A 20,309-nucleotide genomic window follows, 5' to 3' on the forward strand; every position below is an offset into this window, starting at 1 on the left:
TGTTCGAGACACACTGCGCACAAAGCATAATTAGGTCTCGAACAACAGGCTTTAAGTTGCTTTTCTTTCCATTGTCATGATGCAATATAAAAAAAAGGGAAATAAATATCAGAGTTGCTTTTTCCCAAAGTCAAATTCATTCAGAAACTTACAGCTGTGGTACATTATATATATGTATATACAGTACATACAGTATTATACTGCTTTACATTAAACTACTAACATGTTTTACAGGAAATCTACAGACAAATTCAAAGTTCCATGTTTCAAAATGTGACACCTGTTTAGTAGAGTCCTATATAAACTCAATTTCAAGCACTTTCAAGCACTTTTCAAGGATTTCAGATTCATTTTCAAGCTTTTGCAGAACCTTAAAGCTTACAGCTGTGCTACATTATATATTTATATACAGTACATACAGTCAAGATGACTGAATATTATACTGCTTTACATTAAATGAGATGTTATTGTTCTATAAACTACTAACATTATGTTTTACAGGAATCTACATATAAATGAAAAGTTCCATGTTTCAAAATGTGTCACCTGTTTGTAAGTAGTCCAATATAAACTCAATTTCAAAGCACTTTCAAGCACTTTCAAACACTTTCAAGCACTTTCAAGCACTTTATTTAAAATCCAAGCACTTTTCAAGGATTTCCAGCACCCGAAAGAACCCTGAAACATGAATAAAAAATAAATAAAAAATGGCGTTTTGCTTGATTTTGTAATGACTGTTGAACAGCACCGACACAGTCTGGTCAGACAAGTTATTCATATTTATGAAAAACCTCCCAACACTCAGGTTTTTCAGTTTTTTGTTTTACATTCCTGAGCTGTGCAGATCCCACCCCCTTCCTAAAAAACAGAGAGATCTGCGAGTGACAAATCTTCAAACCAGCTTCCTGTCACTCCTTTCAACTCAAATAATGGCCCAATGAACTGGCTTCTCTCGGTCCTGACTCACATCCTCCGCGCCATAATATGTATGCAAGCCTATTCAAAAGCTGCCCTCACCAAATTGCTCTGTGAATCACACCACAGGCACCGGCTCACCTCATTACATCCTGACTAATAGTCGGAATATTAGTCGGGGATAATGTGACACTAACAATGGCTTACTGCAGAGTCACTGCCCCGTATAGAACTTCCCATATACACGTTGTTAAATGATCAGATGAAGCAGCACATTCATCTGAGATTCTCACAGACTGGAGGCGTTGACAGTGAACGTCTCATCCGTGCTTTTAAAAAGGCATTGTTGTTATCTGTGTGGCCAGGCCGTACTTATCTCACAGAGGGAACTGTATGTGAGCAGAAACAATAGGCTTGATTGAGTGCATTCCCTAACAAAAAAAAAAAAGGTGTTTGACGGGCCTGGTGTATTTAATAGATGATATCTGCCTCTGAGATGTTGCCATGTGATCTTTATCACGGGGCTTTCTGAGAAACAAGTGCATCATTCATAAACTAATTAATTATCTGGAATGAAGATAACAAGGAAATACCCGGAGTTGAGTTGTGGGTCAGCCAGTAATAATAATAATAATAATAATAATAATAATAAGAGATTCATAGTATTTATTTTATTTTAGCTAAAAAAAAAAACTTTCTGGAAGAAATATTCTATCAAGAATCTTCAAATGTAAAAAAAAAAAACTATTTAATTTCCATTTGAAGAATCTCATTCATAGGCGATTGTACATTCATACATAACCTCACATGCCCTCCTACTTGATTTAAAAAAAGATTTAGCCTAACAAAGAAGATGGTAATCCACGAGCCCGTCACAGAGCATGGGGTGGGATGCATCTGTAATGACATGAGAATGACTCTAAAGGAAGTTTCACACCAATAATCTCCAGGAGAGCCAGACTAAAACTTTGCAGCAGCACACATTCATATAGTGCTAATCTCTGTGTGGTGCAATTGAAAAACAACAACAAAAAAAACCCCTTAACACCGAACAAAGCCTCGGCTCCAGTCATATGTTAAAATGTAAATGTTTCCCATATGACTCTGAACCCCAAGCCATTCATTAAAAAAGGGTGTAAATCATTCACACAGTCTGTATTTACAGATATCTGTAACAGTATGACACATTATCAGACCCCCAGCAGATTCAGAGCTGGGGGGGGGGGGGGGGGGGGGGGTGGAATCACATATGCTAATAAAAGCAGATGTCCGCAGTCCTCAATACATTCCAGGCAGCCTATAAAAACAAAGCGTCTTTCTTCCCCAAGGAGCAGAGTCCCATCTCTGAGCGTCTCCGAGCGCCACAAAGCTTCATATAAACATTCAGTGTTATAACCTGATGATCCCGGTAATGCTCGGTCCCCTCCCTGCCACTGTCTTCTAAAACAACCTCTGCAATTTGATCCCTTCAGACTTACAGCTTCCCCTTCATTTTGGGAGCACTCTTTGCGTGTGTTTGGCCAAGGTGTGGGTCCTTGTCCTAAAAAGCTTTCCATGACACTGGAAGTTTCGGGCCACGTCTCTGTTCCTCTGCCGTTCCACTGTGCCCGACTCCCGCTGAATTCATCAGCCATTGTTTTCTCTGCACAGGCATTTATGATGTCACAGCAAACATAAGCTTTGTCCTCAGATGAAGGATCAGCCAGGGTTCGTGCCCTTATGGGGTCAAACAAACAGCAAATATGGACAGGCTATGACTTAGATCACAGGGTTGGCTGGACATTATGGTGGCGGTAAGACAACTTCATTTAAAAGGAAGAAAGAAAAAATGTGCAGCATTAAGGGACGGAGGCACAAGTTATTCTTAGTGGTAACGACAAAAACATAGAAACAGGCACAGGCTTAATCTTATCTCGTCTCTCTGCCCCCATCACTGTCACCATCCCCTCTCTCCACCTCTCCATTCCTGAGAAACTGCACCATATCAAAATGAAAACAAAAACATTTCCCGGGTCGCTCGACCGGCTCAGTACTGGAACATCACCCGGAGATGAAAAGGATAAACGTGCGAGATGCACTGAAATATTCCCCGACCGGTCGAATAACATGTTGTGTCGTAATGCTTTGGGAATAAGGACGCACATATGAGAAAAAAAATATACTTTTTCTTGTAAAAGATACAAAACTAATTGCAGAGTATTAACAATAATCCATATTACTCACTCTGTCGTTCTAATTGATCCATAACCACACGGCATTCTCTCAGGTTTCCCCGATTGCATAAGAATGAATTTGGCAGCAGTAGTATCTGTGAGCATTAAGTGCTTTGAAAGCAGGAAAGGTAAACAAAGAGTTAAGCACACACACACACACACACACACACACACACACACACACACACACACACACACACACACACAACAATGGCTTGTATCTGTAAAGATCAGATTTCCATCATGTTTGTTTTCTTAGGATAAGGCATGTGTGAAGAAAGAAAATATTTTCTTTCTTGCTCATGGCCATCTGTTGAAAGCAGAGGGATTTCTAACATAGTAAATATGTGTGTTTGATCGGGACACTATTCTACCACTGGCTGAGATAACATATAACATATTAGGTAACGTTAAACGTTTGAATTGTGGATCCCGCCAGCTGCTGCTGCTGCTGCTTTTTATTGTTGTTGCCTGAAAATGAAATAAAGCATCAAGTACAGCCTCATTCTAAATGTCCACGCACCAGAGAAGCCATGTCTATATTGTTGCATCAGCTTTACTAAACGTAACTTTGCATAATGAAAGCTTAAGAACAATCCAATCGCTCTGTAATCACAGGCTGGCAATGAAAACAAATATCGAACCGCACAAAAAACTTACTGTCCTGCGCTGCGAACTGAGTGCGGACTGAGAAAACACAAAGCAACATGCTGACGCGTGCTGTCACAAAAACTGAGCACAGAAAAACAAACCCTGTACCCGCACGGAGCTAAACCTCCTAGCACACGGCTAACACTTGTGCGTTCCCCAAAACGCAACTTGCATCCAAAAAAATAAATAAATGGAATAAAAGAAAACAATTGAGCGATTGTTCCGGCTTCAATACACGGCAGCGTGTGCACGGTCAGAACCTTTTATACGCTTGTTGAGGGTTAGTGGCACAGAAAACAGGGCCGTGGGGGAACAATGGCTATATGTCTTTGTTACTCAACCACAAAAGCTGATAGCTGCTTATTTGCATTCACCAGATCACACTCAGCGCTCATTGCTACATGGTGAAACACATCGTTATAAAGGACATTGTTATAAAAGGCAGTGGCTCTGTGTTGCAGAGCAGGAGATACTGTAGCACGCCTTTGTCCGTGAAAAGGACTTTTATGAGCTTTTGGCTCTCTGGCTGCAGCCGTGCCTATTGGCTTTAAAGTTATACTTATGTTTCTGCCCCCCCCCCCCCCCCCCCCCTCCTCGAGGACTGCTTTCAAACTGCTGCTTTCAATCTTAAAGAAACAACAAAAGAGCCTGTCGGGGTAATGCTTCCTGACAGACCAAGATAGACAAGCAAAGACAAAAACAACATCCTAAACACTTAAATGCCAAATGAAAAAGAGAAAAGGTGACAAAGCTTTGAGAAAATGAAGAAATGAATACGCCTGATGTGTAGATTCGATCGCTTTATACATCGTGCATGAAGCTACAAACTTCCCCCAAAAGTTATTCTATTGATTCCAATCTCAAGACATTACAAGAGCAAAATAATGTCCCGGCAAATAATCCCATTGCATTCAGAGAGAGGCAAATTAAAGCGTCTTTTTGTTGTTACACGGCTGTAAAAGATCAATTCTCTCTATCGTGTTGTATTTCTATCACGCAGACAGAAGGAATGGAACAGAGACAAGATAAAAGCCTCCAGTGTACTGAGGAATCAAAACTCACTTAAGATGTCAATAGTGTCACAGTGAAGAGATGCCTGCGTTGGGAAGACAAATCCATATCCATACTTTACCAATCAGTTAATTTCATTAAAAGGCATTCACTGATGGGATAGCAAATGGTGTGCAAACCAAGCAAAGGTCAGAAATGTATTGTTAAAGGTGACGGACTGCATCCGGAGGAGCGCGGGGGTGAAAAAAAACGTTTGCACTCAGCGGCTGTCTGAAAGATTTATAACCACCTCTGATGAAAGAAATTAACGGCGATGCTGAGCTCATTAACGTTCACGCTGCAGCTCTGTTTGAAGAAACGTGCGTCTCCTGTGACGTGCACAAGGAACGCATCACAACTTAGCGTTTCTTTAAGCAGGCTGTGACTCCATCTCCAACACAGGAAGGAAGGAAGGAGCAGACCTGTATCAAGAGGTCCGTTATAAAACCTTTCTGAATGAATTCACTTTCAACCAAACACGTGCTTTGTGAATGTATGAAGTGCTTAAACTAAGTGTTGTTGTTGCATCACACTGCACATACTCTGGTGCATCTCACTTCTTTTACCATGTTCAGCATTAATATCATTACCTTCCATTACACTACTGTATTTATTGTAAATACATATTTATTATTGTTGTATATTGAAGTGTGCTTCCCCCCCGCCCCCCCCCGGGATACATAAAGTGTTGCAGATTCTCACATTCATTCATTATTCAACCCACCAAACATACACACAATAAATTATGATCTGTGGTGCATAGAAGAAGCATTTAACTCACCCATGTGGAACAGGATGGGGGGGCGGGGGGGGCTCTCCTCCTCAAGGGTGCTCAGGATTGGGGCCTGGAAGTCTGTTAGATAATAGATCAAAGAGATACACCAGAGAGCACTTCTTCCTTCTCCCACATAACGCTCATCTTCATGCATAATAGAATCTCAGGAGCTTTTTTTTTTTTTTTTGTGTTGGAATTCCACCTGAAGATCAGGCGACGACACTTTGGTCCCAGAATCACACGCAATGTTGAAAAGGCGGTCACCGGTGACATCGTTAGAATATAAATGTGAGTTTGAGTGCAGGTGCTAACAATGCACGAGCATAACTTATCCCAGAGAAGAACCCCAACAAGGTGCTTCTTTATGAACATCATCCACGTGCTTTGTGCTGCTGCAGTTGTAAAGATCAATCAGCTGTGAGTGTTTACTGTGAGTAAAAGGAGTTTAATCTCCTGATATAGATATATAAATATATATATCTTCATTCAGTTCAGTGGTGGAAGAAGTATTCAGATCTGTTACTTCAGAAAAAGTTCAATCAGTAAAGTGTAAGCTACTTAAAGTATGGGTGACTTATTACTTTACTGGATTACTATATTGGTGCATTTTCATGTAAGCAGCATTTTTGACGTTGAAGTTGAGCACATTTTAAAAAGTTTCATGCATTCAATCTGCAACAATGCATCTTATTTCATAACCTGATCATAGGTTGTGTATGCTAAATCCTAAAGGAAGAGTCTGACATGAGAGTTAGATGAGAAGATTCAATCAGTGGTACCAATTTTCAAAGTATTTCTCAAAATAAACTCGACAAATCTGTCCGATAAATAGAAAATAAAAACAATTAAAAAGATATACAATGTAATCTAATACATCACAATGGTCTTTGCATTCTCGGCTGGTATACCATTTCCTTTTCCAGTTCCTCCTTTTTTGCAACACAAACCAACCGTGAGGTGAAACTTCGGCGCTGGCAAAGAGTCGTCCATCAAACAACTTAATCTGAGTTTGTGGCCACGGCGAGCCGAGCTGAGCATCAGCAGAGCCATTAGTGCTGAGGGACGAGAAAAAAAAAAATCAATGGTCATCTGTTCAGGTGCAGCCTTCAATCTCTGCAAATACTAAGTGCTGAAGTCTGAGTGTAAAAATGCCCAAATAATAGATAGCCACAAGCAAAACAGGCACTTTATTGAAAAATCTATTGGGAGAGCAACTTGGCTTTTAGAAAGTAAGACCTTGATATGCAAGTGTAATGTTTTCTACAAATGACATCTACTTCCTAGATTCAGAACGAGGACGTGAATGTTTGAAACGTTCATTTACAAAAAAAAAAAAAGAAAAAGAAGAAGCTACACATACAGAATATGTAGAATCAATACACTGCGAGTGAACTTCACACACACACACACACACACACCTCTGCTGCCCCCTGCTGGACACTCCGGAGAAATGCACGGCACAAAGACTTTCATTCAAGCTCCATTTGTATTACACTTTATTCTTTGTATTTTGAATATCTGAAGATATTTCCTGAACATAAACCTTATTTCAATTAAATAATTACGTTTAAGATAAGGTTTAGTTTTTATGTTATTTTAATGCCTCCAAAAATAATGACCCTTGAAAATAGAGAATGTGAAATGTCCGAATGATTAACAGGGTTCCCACTCGCACCGCACACGGATATGTTCCTCTCTGTGGAAGAGTGATTCTTCGTGCAGTCTATGGCTGTAACCTAATCCATCGACTTTAGCAACTGGACCGAACATGCTGACTAATTCAACAATATCCAAGTCATCCAACCTGCTGCCATGTGACGTGACTTGGGGGTTGTGTTCACAGCGTTTTCAAACATCACAACTCGTCCATAAACTTCCCTTTGCAGGTTAATATGTTCCTGAACATAACTTAGCCCTTTCAGATGGTAATGTTATCCGTTTTTGGGGAGCTCGTATAGATAAAAGGAAAATAGGAGAACATGAAATCATTTTCCAGGACATTTTTCTGAATTTCAACACTTTCAATGACTGTTTTCCAGGTTTTTCCAGGCACGTGGGAACCCCGACTAACATTCATATTCAACAGTTATTCAGCGTTAAACATGACGACATTCTGGATTCACACTGTGCTACGACAACAATTACTTATTCTAAAATCTGAAAACTAAAACAGTTTATGTCTCCGACGTCAACAACGTTGTTACTTCAGTGGTCGATTGCTAAAAACAAAGAAGCAGTTACAGTTAATGGCCCGCACGTACGTAACCGTCAGGGCGAAGAGTTCTTACTGGCAAAGAAATAGCTTATGATGCAGTTACAGTCTGGGTAGATTCAGAAAAACAACAACGCTCAATGTGGGAGGCCTTCCAGCGTGTGTGTGTCTGAGTAGAGTGTGTGAGGAGGGAGCTGCTCTATTGCCCTCTGCTGTGGCTGAGTGGACGCCATCAGCGGAGCGCCGTGGATGACTACATTCTGGCTGCCCAGGCGGATGTTTGGCACCAGTAACGCACTTCCCTCACGGCGTAAGGCACGGTCCTCGGCCTTAACCGTCCCCGCTGGACCACACACCATTTCGGGTGGAATTGCCGTGGTCACCAAGGCGGGTATCCCTTCTGTCACCACTGTAACCTCTGTGCCCCCCTCCTGGATCAAGGCGTTGAGGCCCTCCAGCTCAGAGCAGGTTGTGATGAAAGTCTGCGAGCCGCCGCTGGTGTCCTGAGCGGCGATGGCCGTGTGCAGCAGGGCCTGGTGGAGCGGGCCGTTGGTGTCGTCGGGGCCGAGCTGCGTCAGCAGGACTGTCCGGGGTTCAAGGGTCGCTTCCGCGGTCGACCCGAGGGGTTGCATAGGCGCGAGCAGGTTGACCTGGTGGATCATGGAGTTGACAACCATGTCCTGGTTTTCTGGGCTTAGCAGCACCATGTTGGTTTTATGCTGACTATCCACACCTGCTGGACTTAAGGGGTTCTCCTGGCCCAGAGGGTGAGAGACGATGATTTTGAGCTGTGCACTGCTGTAAGGAGCCAGGGAGTCAGACGAGAGAGGAACGTCAAGCCGGGTGGTGCTGTGCGACGTTGTGACCAAGTCGACTGTGTCGGCCGGGGGGGACAGCTGGAGCTGCAACACACTCTGAGTGTCTCTGTGCTGCTTCTTGTGGCTCCGCAGGGAGTCTTCCCTCACAAAGGAAGCGTTGCACGAGTCGCAGCAGAAAGCTCGAGCCGCTTCCAGTTTGGCCCGGTATCTGGAGCCGACGGGCTTCGGAGACTCACCCGCTCCGCTTTTTCCTCCACCTCTGCCACCTTTCCCGCAGCTGCCTTTTTCAGGCTTATCCGAGTGGCACTTCTTTTTGTGGATGACGAGGTTGCTGCGCTGCTTGGTGGCGAAGTTGCAGAAGTCACATTTAAAGGGGCGCTCCTCTGAGTGGATCCTCTCGTGGACCTTGAGCGCCCCCTTGCTGGTGCAGGAGTAAGTGCACTCGGAACACTGGATGGGCTGGATGGGTTGGTGTTCTCGGGAGTGTTGCCGCAGAGCATTCTTGCTGGCACACTGGAAATCGCAGTGCACGCAGTGGAAGGAGTTCTCAGTGCCATGTTTGATCTGAATGTGGGATTTCAGGTTTCCTTTCATGGCACAGCGGTATTCACAAAAGTCACACTTGTAAGGTTTTTCGCCAGAGTGAATCCGGATGTGCCTCTTCAGGTCTGAGTTGATTTTGAACTTTGCGTCACACTGCTGGCACTGGAAAGGCGCATCCCCTTGGAAGGAAATCAAACAAATGACAAAAACACAAAATGATTCTCATTGCAGTCTACAAAATCATCCCACAGATGCTGACAGGTCCTGCTGGAGGTTTCTGACTACCTACCAGTGTGCGAGCGGAGGTGGACGGTGAGTTGGCTGGAGTTGCGGCTGGCGTAAGGACAGATCTGGCATTTAAAAGGCCGTTCATCATAGTGGATACGCAGGTGCTTCTTCAAACTGCTGCTGTCTGCTGCAGCGTAGGGACAATGTTTACATTTATGCGGCTTCTCGCCTGTGTGCGAGCGGCTATGCATGTTGAGCTTGTCTCGACGACTGAAGCGCTTGTGGCACAGCTCACATTCAAATGGCTTCTCACCTGGATGGCGGATGGAGGAAAAAAAACAAAAAACTTGTGTCAATATATGATTCTGAAGCGCTTAAGCAAACGGAGACTCAACATGTGCAAGGCATTGACTTACCGGTGTGGGTTTTGAGATGCCGCTCCATGTCTTTTTGGCCATACTGCGTCTTAAAAGTGCAACCTGTAAATCAACAGAAATAGTGTTTTTACAAGGTGCGAGTCGCCCGTGTGTGCTCGTGGAAAGTTAATCTAAAAGTGTCATAAATAAATAACAGCTAATGACATGGGATTTGGCAGGAAGTACGGTTTCCCCTGCTTGGCAGCCGAAAAGAAGGAATGTGTTACAGTCGTAAAGGGCAGGAGGCACCAACCTGAGAAACAGCAGCTGTGTCTCTTTGAAGTCAGGGAAGGTTTTAATTTTTTGGAAGGTGTTTTCTGTGCTTTGGTCAGGATCTTTTTGACACCTCTCATAACACAGGTCTGGAAGGTTTCCTCGAAAACAAACTCAGTGCGGGAATCTGAGCAGGAGAAGAATACGAGCTCATGAGACACAAAGACTGTAAAGCAATCTGCATGCAAAAACCAGAAGTATGTTATTTACTTTACCTGTGAGAGTGGCTGTTGCAGTAGAGGCTGATGTTTCAGATGCTGGTAAGGAGCATCCATTTTGCTTATGGGCGAGAAAAACCTCGAAATTATTATACTGCTGCTTGCAGAAGCCACATATATGGATGTCTGGGCTCACCTCCACCACAACAGCATGTCCTGCACCGAAATCACAAAACAGTAAAGCATGATTTCAACAGGAAACTGCAGGATATACGTATGTGAACCTGGCAAAATCATGACTGGGGTGTTAGAGGTATGGTGTAGATGGTTAGGGATCTTCTTAACAAATGCTTTCCTTTACCTTCGGTGTTGTATGTTGCCATTTTTCGAGCTTGTTTTGGCTGGGGATCAACTCATCTTCTGGCTCCTCAAAGCCTACACGACGTCCACCATGTTGTTAAATTGTACCGGCTCGAGCGGAGACGCCGCGAGCACAACTACTATCATATTTCAAAACGCCAACACTACAGCTGTTTGGGGTATGAATGGCATTAACAGTTTACTTCTCTTCTGACAACACTGGCACAAATGGATTTTTACGACATGCTACGTGTGCTTTACGGCAGCGAGGATAAGCACGCTTTTTGCCCAGGTGACGTCACGTGATGCTTTTACAACGGTGGGACAAAAAGTGCCGTCTCTGAGCATCGATAACATTTATAACATGATACAAGTGGTGTATTCTTTTGTTACACGACTAATCAGTCGTGTATCAAAAGAATTGTGAGAATAACTACTTTATATTTTGTGTATATTTTCTGTTTGTTTTCTTTAGGATTGTCTAATATATATTTGTCATTTAGAAAGTCGACTAATAAAAGCGTTAATTTTAAGCCTCTGTCTTCTGTCTTCTGCCACTTCACCATTAGATATATTTTTGCCGTCTTAATTATGAAAATAAACCATTAAACATCTGGCTAATTATTAAGTAAATGACACTGGAGTCATGCATGTTTAGTATTTACCATGGTACCTTAACGCAGCATTGTCATTGTTGTGAGGACTCGGAGTGGGCCACCGGGTCACTTTTATCCTGAAAATGTTAGTTATTTCTTCTTAAACATGCACACTAGACATACTTATATAAAACTTCAACATGTAGACAACATTTGGCTCAGAGTGAGAGACATTTGAGAGTCTTCTCTGGCTCTTCGTTTCTAAAAAAGCCTAAAAAAGACCATGAAGTTAACGTTACTGCCACCTATCGTATTGGAAGTCCAATGGAAAAATGACCCACTGTGGCCTAGCCACCATGCATACTCAAACTATTGGTTTGTTGTACCCTATACATAATATCTGACACGATACTTAAAGTATACTGTGAGCCAACTACATTGTTAACAAATTGGCTGCAACGTTAGCACATTTCAGAATATAGCCTTAGCCCTGGCTGTGGTACCTGCAATGACTTAAAAAGAATATTTCTCGTGTGAGAAGGTAAGCTTTCAGATGTAGCAATTGCTGTTAAATGTACATACTCTACCATCTTTCAAGTAAGGGCAATTTACTGGGTTGTTGGGGTGAGTGAATGAGAGCCACTTTCTTTATGCCAGAGCAGTCGTGCTCGTGTGAATAAGCCATGAAAGTGACTGACATACAGCTCCATTTTCAGTGGCAGGTCCTTAACTGCCTGATTGCCACTGTGAAGCTCAGGAATTTCCTTACGCTGACTTTCCTGCATGGCAAAGGCACAGGACTGATTCCTTCCCTGCTGAAACAGCAAATCCTTGAGACATACACACATGCACACACACACACACACACACACACACACACATGCAGGGGTATTTCATGGCCTGCCCAAACGCATCTGACGAGTTGATTACTACTGTCTTTGAATTTGATTCTGTCAGGATTGTTCCCGTAGATTCAAATAAATGTATGGTTACAGGTTGTGTCGTATTAGTATGAAAGTACTGTTTTCTCAGGGAAATCTTTGAAGATTCGGTCCAAAAATTTAGAAAAGGAGATAATTAAATAAATAATTTGATCTGACCGAAGGGTGTGCAAATCACATGCACATAAATCCCCCCTGCACAAGTCAGTACAGTTAAATGTACATCAGGGACTGCATTCACTTGTGACAAGCAAATGACTCAAAGATGGGTTAATTAAAGAAAGACTTATGTCATGCTCCCAGCAGTGGAGAACAGGCCTGCATGCTTTGATGTAAGTTTGATGTTTTCACTTTTCACACTTGCAGTTTATGAGTGAGGAGTTTAGTCGTGTCATTACCGGGCTTTTACTTATGAGTAAACACCGCACCAACAGTAATGTCATTACACATATTCTCAGTAGGACTGCAACTAGCAACTGCTGTCGTTATTGATTTAAGATGCCAGTTATTTCTTTTAGATTAAAAGGAACAACAAATCTTCACGTGAATATCTCTAGAACCAGAGCGGTTTTGCTGTTTGCTTGGAGAGATTACTTAAATACTTACTTAATCAGAATTGTTGCCAATTAGCTTCTGTCCATTGACTAATTGATCAATTATTTAAGCTCTAATTTACAGCTATACCAACCTCAGCTGGTTAAGTACACGGCTGGTGACAGTCTTTTTCAGTTACGGTGAACTCTGTCCTTTTTAAAACAACGAGCTCTTTTTCATTTGTTGTACTCCGAAACAAAGTATCATTTGGACATCCTGCTGTGCCAAATCTAATTTGTAGACTTGCTCTTTTCTCATTCATTGAGACGCCCAAGATTTCAGTGAGTGATATAATGTCCCTCTTTTCCCCAATGAGACAAGGGCAACAATAGGGGGGAGTGCCTCTGTCACATTATTTTCCCCCACAGAGGCACGCCAGCTGCTTACAGTTGCTTAATGGCTACGAGCTGTCACAAGGCATCACAGCCCGCTGCCACACAGGAGCGGCAGATGCTTTAATTGCACAATGACTTGTAGGTTGTCAACAGCAATTATACCAGGCTTCCACCTGAGGGCACCCAAAGAACACCGTCTACTCACTTCACTGGCAAGACACAAGCCTCAGAAGCTGGCTGCTACACATAAACCTGATCTGAGTGTTGCTTCTGTCCACACCAGAGCTGCAGACGCATTCCAGGTCTCTTTTTAGCTTAATGGTTTATCCATGTGCGGCAATAACCTGGGCAGGATTGTCAGACAGCAGGCTCAGGACCCCAAAATCATATTTAGACATCAAATATTTATCTAGTTTTGTCACCTTAGGGCCCGCTGCTCACCGTGCTGCGGCAGGTCGTGGTGTGCAGAGTTTGAGTAATTTTGCTCATTATTAATTCATGTCATTTTTTTTTTTCCTTTTGCGATTCAGGGGAGGCTCATTCACCGCTGCCAGCCCTAAGATTATTATCATTAAGAGGAGGCAAATCAAACGGTGAGTTCAAAGCTATGCTGCAACACGCCTCAGCCCACAGTTGTTCAAGTATGTCGATAGTTTGTTTATATATATATATATATATATATATATACAGTTCTGAGAAAACACTGCGTGACCTGCTTGGGTTTGTGGTCTCGTCTATTTACGGCAAGACTGAAATTATAATCAAGCAACTCAGAAAAACCAAAAGGCACACAGCGACCTCTTGTTTGTGTCGTGTCAAATTGAACGGGTAAAAGATGTCCAGAGTCCCCGTGTTTGTTTTGAGCCATAAGACAAATTATACACACGTGTGTGTGTGAATTCCTTTGGTCAACAGCTGCCATCTCAGCATCAGATAAAAACACAGTCTGGGAACCATCACATGCCTCCGACACTCCCACCTTTTTATAATATAAAAAGAAAGGCATTGTACACAAGCACACACACACACACACACACACACACACACACACACACACAGGAGCAAGTGCAACACTGCTACACACAAAAGGCGCACATGCTCACACGCAAAACAGCGCTATGCTCTTTGTATCTGCCAACTGATGCAGATGATCGGGCTGCAGAAGAGTGCAGGCTAACCACAGACTACACGATACATGTGGCTTCAGAGACAATAGCAGGCCGTTGCCTTAGGAGGAGAATATTCCACTCTGAGAAACATGCTAGGCTATACATGAAGACACAATGTAATGTTTAATGTAGTGTTAAGAAGTGTCTGCTCACACAGAAGCTTTAACGTTAATAGTTGCCGGTGAGAGGAAGAAAAGAAAATGTTGCTTTTATTGTAAAAAAGCACATTTCTATCAAATATTTGGAGTGAAATCAGCGTTTGGGAGGAAGGTACTGTGGGTGCCTTGTATTTTTGCCTTAGTGTCAGCAGGGGGTGTCAAAAATCAGGCTAGAGAAAGAGACCCTGTGCTTGTTGGGAGCAGCACACAGAGCAGTGCTCCAGTTTGTAGCAGCTGACATTTTGGAACCAGTGGGTCAGCAAAATGGAGAAGCCATAGAGATGTATCAGAACCAGTGGGACTTTGGATTACAGGATGGTTGTGTGTGTTTTCGGTACCGGTTCGTTCGATAACTACAGGCCCAATTTTCATGAAACTTGGTGGGAGTGTGCAGGAAGACCCCCCCCCCCCCCCCCTCCCGCTACGTATGAGCGGCTCGGCCTTGGTTTGCCATTCTAGCTGCTGCTGCTGCTTTTCTTTTCTTTATAGTGAGTGCTAATTGTAGTTGTTTGGAAGTAGTGATGCCATAGGAGCAAAACCCCTCACAAACAGATGATGGTGGGCTGGAACATAGAGCCGGACTAAACACTGAATATCATTTAACTCACATGCTGTTGCTGTTTCTTGAATTTATTGCAGGATTATTAGGTCAAGTGTCCGACTGTGATGCAACACACATATTTGTTTCTTATCTAAATGCAAGGTTAAGTGATTCCACATATTTTCTTTAATGATTATCGGGATAATATCGCCTGGACAGGGAAGTGACCATTAAACGCACACGTAGGTTTCAGGGGTTTCTTTCTCCCAGCGTGTGACACAGAGCAGGACTCGCAGCCATGCACTGAATATTTTGGGTTTAGATAGTTCTACAGAGCTAAATCTAAACAAAAGATGTGTGTGTGCGCACGCGTGATGTGCGAATGTGTGTTGTCAATGATGTCATGATGGCGGAGGGAATCTTGATACTTAGACAGATAACAATGAGCCTGGCTTATTCATGCCCTGCACACACACACACACACACACACACACGCACCTACAGACACACACTTATGGATACACACACGGCATCATCATCATCGTCACAGAGGGAGAAAGGCTCATAATTGGACAGAGGTGTCTGTAGATAATGAAGCCAGACCTCACACCTGCCAAACCTTGGGGATTTCACTTGACTGGCCACTTAAATCTTCCTCACTCTGCGGGTCTGGAGGGCAAGAGAGTGAGTAAGGAACTAATGGAAAAAAAGCATGCGCTACAGGGAGGATCCCTGTCAGCATGAGTGTAGTGTGGACCCCCACCCCCCCCACCCGCCCCACACACACACACACACACACACACACACCCACCCACAGCTCGTTCCATACAGCACCCACCTCACTTCACTTCACTGTAAATCCTCTGGTGTCAAGGATTTCAGACGGAAATGGGGAAATGCTGCACCAGCTATTTTGTTTCAAACTCTCAAAACACTCGCTTCTCCCAGGTTGTCTTTGGTGACAGCGTTGTGTGCGGGAAGCGTATTGTGCCAGCTTTTAGCGGGTTGTCATTCGAGGGGCTGAAAGGGAAATCAGATAGACGCTTCAACGGAGAAATGCTTTCTATATAGAAAGTTTACCTGACAGTCATCAGTGAAGGCGTGACACTGTATCAGTTGTAGCAAGAAGCTACACCAATTAGGGATTCGAGTTTACCCTGGAAAAATCTTAACAATTCATGAGAAACAAAATGGGATTTCAATCCGTCTTTCTTCATCACTTTATCCATAAATTAGGCTCAAACAAGTGAGGAAGAGATATAGCACTATGAGAGAAAGTTCTGTTCTATAAATACCCAGAGGGATACAGCTCACTCTTTGTTAGCTTGTCATGTCAGCTTTTACATACATGCTGGTGTCTGCTGTCAAAAGGTCGCAGCGCTAAATGTTAAGAATCAATAACGGACATCGAGACGAGTGGCTTTGCCTGATTATTAGCCTCATCCTGATCTATTTTATTCTTTATTCTGCCTCGAAGTTGTTTTGTGCCTCCTACTGCTAACCCAAGTCAAGCTTTGACTTCAGGGCTAAAGCTAGGTGACGAAGAACCTCCATCGTAGTGCTCAGTGCTGAGACATACGGACGCAGAGACAATAGTGATTCCTGATGGAGAGTCAGTCCCGTGCACATGTGTATATGCTGCAGCAGCACACAGTCACTCAGAGAAGTTGTTAGGTGTCAGTGAAACTGCATACAATGCTTACAAACTGGCAGATTTATAGCGGGAGTAATGACAGAACTGCACAATATTCAATCGGGTGCAAAATCTGAATGAATTCTAAAATCATTCCCTTTTGACTGGGGCTCTCGTTCAACATGAAAAGGAGCCAGAAAACCCAGCCCGGTGTAGTAATCTCGGGTACTTTCGGTTTAATTTCCCAATGTCCAGGCCAGGTGGGAAGGTAAATGAGCCCAGGTGGCTCGCCTGGCCTGTTCGTACCCAGAGGGGAAACCTTGCAATCAACAGCAACAAAAAACTAGCCTCCACGGTGATGGATAGAGTCACATGTCCTCCTCGTGTCTGGGCTCTAAGTGCTGTGCATACTGCGGCGATGGCTCACATCATCCTCTACTGTGATAGATTAGAGATAGACCAAAGGAAAGCTGCGTGAGCACAGCCAGATTTGGGAAATGTTCTGTAACCGTAGACCCTGGATCATCATCGCTCCATCTTTTACCAGCTTAAACTGCCACAGGAAGACACTTTCAGGAGGTGGGCAACATCGGCTAATGTGGATCTTCTTTCCAAATTGCAACGATAAGCAACACTGAGATGCGCCCTGAAATGAAATCAAACCGAAAGCTTATCAAGATGAAACTGTGCAATAATACAAGAATTATCCATCACCATCCATCATGTATTTGTTTGCAGGAAACAGATTACATGGATCTTAATTGAAATATTATTTTACCTTCATTTGAATTATTTATGCGGTTGTTGACTAGATTCATACCTCCGGGAAAAAACACATTATGTGATGCAAGAATGTGTGTGTGTGTGTGTGTGTGTGTGTGTGTGTGTGTGTGAGCATTTCTCATATATTATTCAAAGTGTAGAGTCAGAATATGGTCTTACGTGGCCATATGAAGGATATCAAAGGGCCTGTCTTTGATACAATTTATTTGAGATCCACTGGCCAGAGCAGAGCTGTCCATTGGCCCGACCATCGCTAATGAGATCGGGGGGGTAAAATTGAGAGTGGTGAGCTGGCTGTCATCCGCTAGGTGATGGTTTTAAGACTAAGCAGTGATACTTCATTAATTAACCTTCACATTCTATGTAGATCTGCTCATCAAGATGCAGTTAATTAAAGAAAGGTCATTCCAAGGGCTGCTGGGAAGCAGCATTATTACAATGGAGGGATGGCACTGCTTTGAGCGAGATAACACAGGGGAGGGGGCAGGGAGAAGGCGGTCACCCGGCCACTACTAAAATGGCAGACGACTTGCCGAAGCCAGTTCCTGACTGCAGAGCACCTTTTCAGTTCTCCAAAAGTAGTTTTTGTTTTTGTTTCTTACATTCCTTCTATTTTTTTTTATAGAAAGACACATTTGAAAAGCTCTAATGGAGAATGCCTCAGTAAAATATTCATTACACTCAATCGACAGCATCTATCTTTTAGCATCTCCAGTGTAGTTTTTCTACTCTCGCTGCCAATTTCCCGGGTAAATTCTACTTTCTCTGACCTTGCTCAGTGTAGAGGAAAAAATGCCATCTTCAGTAAATAAAAGGCCAGGAACTCAGCGGGATATAAAATAGTTATGCGTCATCTGTAAGTGAAATCCACTTCTGGGTGGTGACTTATTCATTTTGATTTCTGCCTATCTATCTATATATCTATCTTTGTCACTGCCAGCTCGAGCACGGCTCAACTATATGTAGTCTTGTTTTTTGGAAAGTGGATCAAATAGATACTGTGTTTTGTCATAAAGACAGTAGTATATAAACATGTCCCTATTAGGCTCTTATAAATCAGGACGTGATTGTTTTTGTGCACACTGATATAAGGACAGTCAGAAGCAGCTTAGTGTGAAATAATGTGTCTGTAGAATTACCTCTCAGCCAATCACACAAGATCAGACTTAGTGTTACAAATGGCTTTTTATAATGTTTTTGCCAAGTCTTATTTTTTGATAATGCCCCCCCCCCCCCACACACACACACAAACACCCTCTCAGCACTGTCTTGTTTGGAACCTTGGTGTCAGTTTTTCAAAAATGTTGCTCTACTGCAAAATTGTAGCGGGACATCAGCACCTCCCCTGTGTCCACTCAGTCCTCCTGCAGTCATCCCTGAGTGTCTTTTGGCATTGCTTCTAATGGCAGGTGTAGAGACAAACGAGAGATGGTGTGCACACGCGCGTGCATTGAAGATTGTGTGCGTGAGTGCGTGCGTGTGTATCCCTCCCACCCTGCTACGATACAGTAACTGCTGACCCCGGACACAGTGCCATTATGGCAGACGAGGCAGGGCTCCCCTGGCAGCGGCTGGGGCGGCTGGTTGCTAGGTGGAGAGACATTACCGCGGGCCTCTGCAATAATTTATCCTAAGAGCGCGGCGAGCCGTCATGTAGCCCCTGACAGAGAGCTGCAGTACTTTATCAGCCTGCCTGTAAATCAGCCATGTGTGGGTGCAGACGGCAACATTGTTTGATCTCTTTCAGACACTCTAATAATCTGCTCCCCTCTGATTGATACCTTCACACAACAAAGCACATTACACCAGCAAACCACTGTGTCTGTGTGTGAGTGCATGTGCTAATGTCTGTCTGTAAAAAGTGTGTGTCCGTGCGTGCGAGTGTGTGTGTGTGTCTTTCTGGTGGTCATCAGTATTGCCAGTGGCCTGGGGAAGGAGAGGGAGGGGATGAATGAGTCTTCTGCAGAAACACAGGGTCATTTGGAGTCTCTAAACCAATGACAGGCTAACGGGTTCACAAAACGATCACTGGATGAAGGGAGGGGGAGAGGGGGGAGAGGGGGGAGAGAGAGAGAGGAGAGAGAGAGGCAGTGCCACCAACCTCAACACAAGAAATACAGCGAACGGATAAAGAGCCACTGAAGCAGTCATTCTTTTCTTAAATGGCGGCTGTTTTTGCATCTTGTAAACCCGCCTGTGACATCACTGCCACATCAGGAGGGACAGAGCCTCCCTTTTGATTTGGATGCATGTAAACAACATTTTATTTGCAATACTTTCATATTACACAAAGAGAATGTCCTTGCTCTTTCCAGAAATATGTAAAGGAAGAATTTCATTTCAGTAAATATTTTCTAAACATGTCGTCAACGCTTTGACAAATACAGCAAATGTAGCCGCACGTATCGTTTCTTTAAAACGCTGATATTGTTTTTTTTATTTTTTATTCCATTCATGGCCTTCTATCAAATCAAAGTGTATTGCATCCTTTCCAAATTGCCTTCCAAGTCCTTGCTTGATATGTCTCATATACAAAAGGAGAGCAATGTCCCGTCCAACAATACCCATACCATTTGTGCCGCTCAGCTTCAGAATGTCATTGGTTTGAGTGTGACAGTAAAACATAACTCTACCTTTTTTCTGCGGGTTGAATTGGAGCATGGCTTCCAATTATTCAGCTCCAAATTCAATAGCAATTTTCTGCTCAATGAAATAGTGGTTTCAATTTCTAGAGTAATGTCACTTTAGAGAGATTTTCAAAATGGCATGTCTGTGAGTGAATAGATGGACGCGGGAGGATTCATTTTGCTTGAGGAAATGATACTAGTCTGCTGAAGCTTGTCATTTATTGATGAAGAGAAAAAACCTCTTCAGATACTATAGAATATACAGTACGGGTATATATGTAGTGTTTTTGCTCCAGTCATTGAAATACGTCTAATTTCTA

The 20,309-nt window shown here is 43.2% G+C and overlaps 1 protein-coding gene across 1 annotated transcript; it reads right to left on the reverse strand.

Moving 5' to 3' along the window:
* Positions 1-6,772: 6,772 nt before the first annotated feature.
* Positions 6,773-10,853, reverse strand: zfp64 (zinc finger protein 64 homolog (mouse)). The gene is made up of 6 exons (XM_029434907.1): positions 10,614-10,853; positions 10,310-10,468; positions 10,075-10,221; positions 9,822-9,884; positions 9,467-9,718; positions 6,773-9,356 (listed from the first exon to the last, which is right to left on the reverse strand). Exons 1-6 carry the CDS (start codon positions 10,633-10,635, stop codon positions 7,954-7,956), a joined length of 2,046 nt encoding a protein of 681 aa, XP_029290767.1. The 5' UTR covers positions 10,636-10,853; the 3' UTR covers positions 6,773-7,953.
* Between the last annotated feature and the right edge of the window lie 9,456 nt (positions 10,854-20,309).

Source organism: Cottoperca gobio, chromosome 7, assembly GCF_900634415.1.
Source record: "Cottoperca gobio chromosome 7, fCotGob3.1, whole genome shotgun sequence".
NCBI lineage: Eukaryota > Metazoa > Chordata > Actinopteri > Perciformes > Bovichtidae > Cottoperca > Cottoperca gobio.